General features: G+C 30.4%; 1 protein-coding gene across 1 annotated transcript; it reads left to right on the forward strand.

The window, feature by feature from the left end:
* Nucleotides 1-597: 597 nt before the first annotated feature.
* Nucleotides 598-5,688, forward strand: LOC132746344 (uncharacterized; the record flags this gene model as incomplete). The annotated part of the gene is made up of 7 exons (XM_060735456.1): nucleotides 598-702; nucleotides 1,363-1,458; nucleotides 1,921-1,989; nucleotides 2,466-2,645; nucleotides 2,898-3,068; nucleotides 4,207-4,520; nucleotides 5,300-5,688. Coding segments are annotated over 7 exons (1,098 nt in total), but the record flags the coding sequence as incomplete, so codon positions are not given.
* Between the last annotated feature and the right edge of the window lie 236 nt (nucleotides 5,689-5,924).

Below are 5,924 nucleotides of genomic sequence, written 5' to 3' on the forward strand. Positions count from 1 at the left end.
AATGCTGTACTAGATACATTACCGGTGGTCATGATCATGAAAGACTTGGTTATGTCGGAAGATACAGAGAAATGGAGGCCATGAACATTGTTCAGCACGTCATATGCTTAATCTGAGTATCCGTATCTAAAAAAAGAAATGTTTGTAAGCATTGTATGCATGTGGTTAGCGAGTTTCATATTGTGCATCATTTTACACAAGTACCTTGCTGATCTTTGTGTTCATTTTTTTTAATATAAATTACTTACTAATGAATTATTTCTGGATGTTATCAACAATAATACTATATTATGTACTATAGACTAAAACAGCTTAAGCCTTTGCTAGAAAGCGTTGACGGTAGCTTGCAGTTACCAACAGGCTTAATCAAATTTTGCTGTGTTGTTTTTTTAGAGATTCTGTTTTTCTTTATTTTGAGAAAGACCTAAACACTATCTCATACGTCTCATCTAAATTTGCTGGTGTGACCAATAGTAAATATTATAATAGCAAGCCTGTGTTACATATAATTCCAACTCAACGTTTATGGTACAAATTATATTTCTAACAGTGCGATTGTTACGTTAACATTAAATGGATTGTTACATTAAATTTCAGTGTAGTGAAAACAGATCGCAAGTGAAGAAAACACTAGAAAACATGTATATTGTAACAATTTACGATAAAAAGACGATCACTGTCATCAAAGAAAGGCTAAGTCAGGTAATAATACGTTATATTTAGCAAGTGTTCTTTCATTCGCAATACACTTTTAAAATGTGTTCTTTTCAGATAAAACATGTGCCCGTTAACAAGCGTTTTCTAAAAGTTATGTTGATATTACTTTGTTCACATACATGTATTATTATAAACTTTTCATACGATTGTTAGGTATTTAAACAGAACTCTCCACATTGAGCCATCAACTTTGTCATTTTAAGTCAATCATGTAATCAGTTACTGTCATCTATCTACCGACATAAACACACACAATTTTTACAAGCATTCAAACTTATCATTATTGAGACATTGTATTATAAGATATTATGATATTTAACACCAACATGACATAAAATGATCACTTAAAAAAAGAAAGAGAAAAACGTAATCCCTCAAGAACGCTACGACAGAAAAAATAAAAATGTGTATTGAGCCTGTTCATGGATGGTGGTGGCCATTTGTATGATACCATGTTGCATATGTTCCATAATGTTAAAAGCATACAATCACTTGATTTTACAATAATATTCACTTCAGTGCTTTCACACCTTCAAAGCTTGCACCAAAATCGACTATGCGATTTTTACGAATTCTATTCAATTCTATCTATACTTTTCAGTAGCGTATTTTACCAAACACGTGTATTTCATTTTTTCATTTCAGATTGGTGCTAGCTATGTTTTAAAACAGCATTTAAATGAGAAAACAGGAAAGTATATCATGATATGTTACAAACAACGTGCTAACAGTTTCAACCAGGTAACTTTCTCTCACTCTACCCAGATAATACTTATTGCTTTGATTTGTTTAAAAAATGAAGATATTTGATTATTTACAATGCATGTCAAATTATGTATTAGTTTAAAGACATTTATTTTAGTTTGATTGTGTTGGGAGCTATAAGTTTATTGATACATTGTCGAATCCGTTCCTGGAACTAACCATTACTAAGCAATGAATGTAATGTTTCTTGCTCAAGGAAACAACGGCTTGCCGCTGACAGGGTTTGAACCCAAATAATGTATTGAGTTGTTCATACACAAAACTAAATAATTTCGGTTTAAACGTCATTGAATAATAACATGTTATATATACAGCTTAATACTATGACCATGGTGAACTCATATACCTAAGTAATATAAAACTGCACTCCTGTTCAATTGTAGCTTTACTAAAGATTGTTTAAAACCGTTGATATTATTGTAAAATGCGCCTTTCCAGGCAATTAAAGACTTGAAACAATTCGACCTCGATATCAAACCTGCCAATTTAGTCTGGGATACAGATTCAGTGAGTATAATTGTGAAAATTAAATACATAATTCATACAAAACGATTGTAAAAATTCATATCCGTATATGCCGTAGCTGTCACGAGCTAGAAGATGAATTTCACTTAGTAATTGAATGTCTGGATTTTTTGGATTTAAGGAAACAATGTACCAGAAATAAGTTTTGATGCGCCCAAGCTTTTATAAATTTTGATTATCATTTTATACTGTAAACAAAAATGATATTCGAATCCATAAAGGTTTTGAAAAGAAATCAAAACACATAAAAACTAAATATGTTGTGAGCATTATTTTTATTCCTATTTTTATTATGGCTAGATTTACTGCAAGAAATAATGTATTTGTGCATTCATCTATATTCAGGTTTTGCCATCTTATCATGTACATTGTATTATTTAATCGATCGCATGTTATTTTGAACAATGCTATGAACCACGCGCGATTTATTGTATAATAAAATCCGTATTATATCCCAGATTAAAATAGAAGGACTCCCAAATGCTAATAGATATGTGGTGAATAATCAGTTGATATATTCCATAAGATCTGTAGAGAAATACGCACCTTGGATTCGACATATTTATATTGTTACCAATGACCAGACTCCAAGTTGGCTCAACACATCATATGAGAGAATTGCGGTAATAAGCACGAAGGTATGTTATAACAGGGAGTAGCGCCGAAAAGTTGTTTGAGATAAAATTATGGACCCTAATCAAAACATTATCTTTACTAATAACATCAAATGATGAATATAATCTTTAAGTCGTTGTTATTTTCAAACAGTTGATAATCTTTTATGTGTGAAGTTTTTTAAACATACAATATAACTTTATAAATATTGTAACATTTGTCAAACTTTGGAGGTTTGTACAGTTTTTAAAAAAACTTTTCTTATATATGTATAGGAGATATTTCCAAACCCGAAATATTTGCCGACTTTCTCATCCCCTGCTATTGAAAGTTATATGTATCGTATTCCTGGTTTATCAGAAACATTCCTCTTCATGTGCGACGATTTCATTTTTGGACAGCCAGTCACTTTACGTGATTTTTATACCTCAGAGGAGGGGTATAAGGTGAGAAAACTGATTATTATCTTTTCCAGTGTTTTATTCTTTTTTTTCTTCCCCTGCGCAGCAGTGCAGCAGAACACACACGCACACACACGCACGCAAAAAGACCAAAAAAGCAAGCACTATTTGTAATTTATTCCTGTAATGTACATAAAAATGTTCAATATATCGAGATTTAATCAAAATAGTTGGTGATCCTTTGACGATGACAAGGAAATTAAATATAAATGAATTTATTAAGTGAGGAGAGAGCCAAGCAAAAGGAGAAATATATAACCAGTATATTTTATGCTTTTGTCATAGTTAAATATATGGCTAAGGTTTGTATAATGCATTTGATTGTTTGATATTTATTCTAAATATTTTCCAATACACAGTTACTTAACATTATGAAATCAAACTGACGTATAAAAGACAAAAACAACCTTCATACATGTCATGCTCCTGAATTAGTTTAAAAAATGATGTTCACAAAGATTTAAGGATCAAAAAAAAGATCAGGATCAAATTTAAAATCTCAAATATTCTCCATTATTTATCCTCATAGATTAAATATTCACTATTAAATTGATAAAACTGGATTTAAAATAGCATGTTTATGAAAGTTTAGCATAAATTTATTGTTATTTTTACAAGAAATGGGCATTTTACAGTTGATCCAAATTTTGATCTTTATCCTAAAATTGATCCTCATTTTGATCCGATTATTTTTGTATTTGTTTTGTTATTAGTTGATTTTATCCCAAAATAGGTTGGTTTCTTTGCAAATAAGCAATTATTTACAATTCGAATATGTACCATTTAATTCTAGCACGATATAATCAATTTTAGTTTTTATAAAATAATGAAAATAAAATCAGGATCGCATGATCCTGATCCTTACCTTTTCTTTGTGAACACGGGGCCTGTTTATAAACTATTTCCGACGATGTTTTCAATCTATGTTCATTTATTTGATCTCTTACTAAATAAAAATAATTGTACGATATACCATCGTTATTTGTTCGTACTATCTCACACAGATTTGAAACTTTGTTATCTTTTTCTTGCTTGTATTCGTTTAGAATTTATACTTTTTATTCGTATATAATTTATGCAAATTAAGACTGTGAGAACGCTATAATTCGTCATTCTGATTCAGATTAAATGGGATGCTGCCTTGCCGCCTTGCTGGTTTAGATGCTTTAACACGTTGCTAGGTAACGGTAAATGTGACAGGTCATGTGACAACATCAGGTGTGGGTGGGATCATGGTGATTGTAGAAAAATAACTCGTGCTCATATCAAACAAATGTATCCATTGTTTTATGGCGGAAACTTTAAGGGATCTATATATAACACAATTGCGATGTTTAACAGGCATCGGTTGAACAATGATGGCGTAGTTCACTTTAATTTCCCACCACATCGACCATTGCTGGTGAATAGACAAATTGCTAGTGATCTTTATAAAACGTGAGTAAATGTTCTTGAATTTATTTTTATCATTGTATGATTACAGTTTGTAGCATAGTCTGTTTAGAAAAATGCCAAGTTGACAATAACATTGCCTTATTTCTTATTTCCGCATATACATTATTGTATGTATGTGTCGTCGCATAGTTTTCTTTTATTATGCTTCTTTCTGCTATTATCAGAAAATTGCAAATTAGTACAATATTTATAACAGACAAGCTTTCTGCAGCTATATCTGTCCTGAACTCCGTATACCTACCTATTTTAGTTGGCCAACCAGCTCATAACCTGATAAAAATAACATCATTTACTTTATACCGTTGAATGGATTGATAATTTTACAGTGAAAAAAAATCCCACTTTTCAATAAAGAGACTTTTTAAATATTTCCCTCACTCTATTTTCGCTTACATTTCCGAAAGCCAATGTTTGAACATGTTTAAAAATTATTAAATTTGTTCAATTTTTCGAATTTTTACTAAATGTATATGCATAAATGCATTTATATGCAAAGATTCAAATATTATTTTTGCATTCAATGTTTTTGGTGATATACAATAATGTATGTTAAATTTGTCAATTTATATGTTTTATTACATTGTTTTGTTGTTGTTAACATAAGTACATTCAGATGTTTCATCACTGTCCCCATATTAACTACCCGTACATTTATAAAGCTTTATCTTATGTCATGTTCTGTAAAAGGGCCTGACTTGTATAAACGTTCATGTTATTGTTGACCATACTTAACAATTTCGGTTTTTTTATTAAATTTATAGATTTCATGAAGAGTTTAAGATATCATCATCCATCCATTTTCGTTCCCAGTTCAATGTTCAATACACAATGGCGTATCTACTTTATATCACAACAACACATGTAACATTAACACCAGCAAATGTTTTTGATGAATTAGATAAAAATAAAACCGGGCAAGTATGACGAGACAGTTATGAAATAATGACAAGAACTTATATTTATTTTGTCAGGCATTAAGCTTTTGTCAACAAAATTATATTTTAAAACAAATTTTGGCTACTTTCAGATGAGAACAATAATTTTTGACAAGAAAAATAGTTTCTCATTTTAAAACTTAAATGAAAACTAGTGAAAGGTTTACTGTTGGTGACCGCTTATATCCTATGCTGCAATATTTATGTATCAAAGATAATATCCAGCAAACAAACAAGCCAAAAAAAAAAGAAATTGGGCAAAGAAAATATTTAGCCATAGATATTGTGAAAGCTAAACAAGGACTTAAAAATGTAAAGAGATTTTTCTTAAAGCAAAAGCTATGGTCAGTGTGCGTTAACGTTACACTATTAAACCTAAGAGTAAATAACGCTAGATGGGCGTTATCTTTGGCTTATGTATACGATGGTTTACCATTCGTATTAAGATTTA

The sequence above is a fragment of the Ruditapes philippinarum genome, unplaced genomic scaffold (assembly GCF_026571515.1).
Source record: "Ruditapes philippinarum isolate M1 unplaced genomic scaffold, ASM2657151v2 ctg16610_1_1_1_1, whole genome shotgun sequence".
Classification (NCBI taxonomy): Eukaryota; Metazoa; Mollusca; class Bivalvia; order Venerida; family Veneridae; genus Ruditapes; species Ruditapes philippinarum.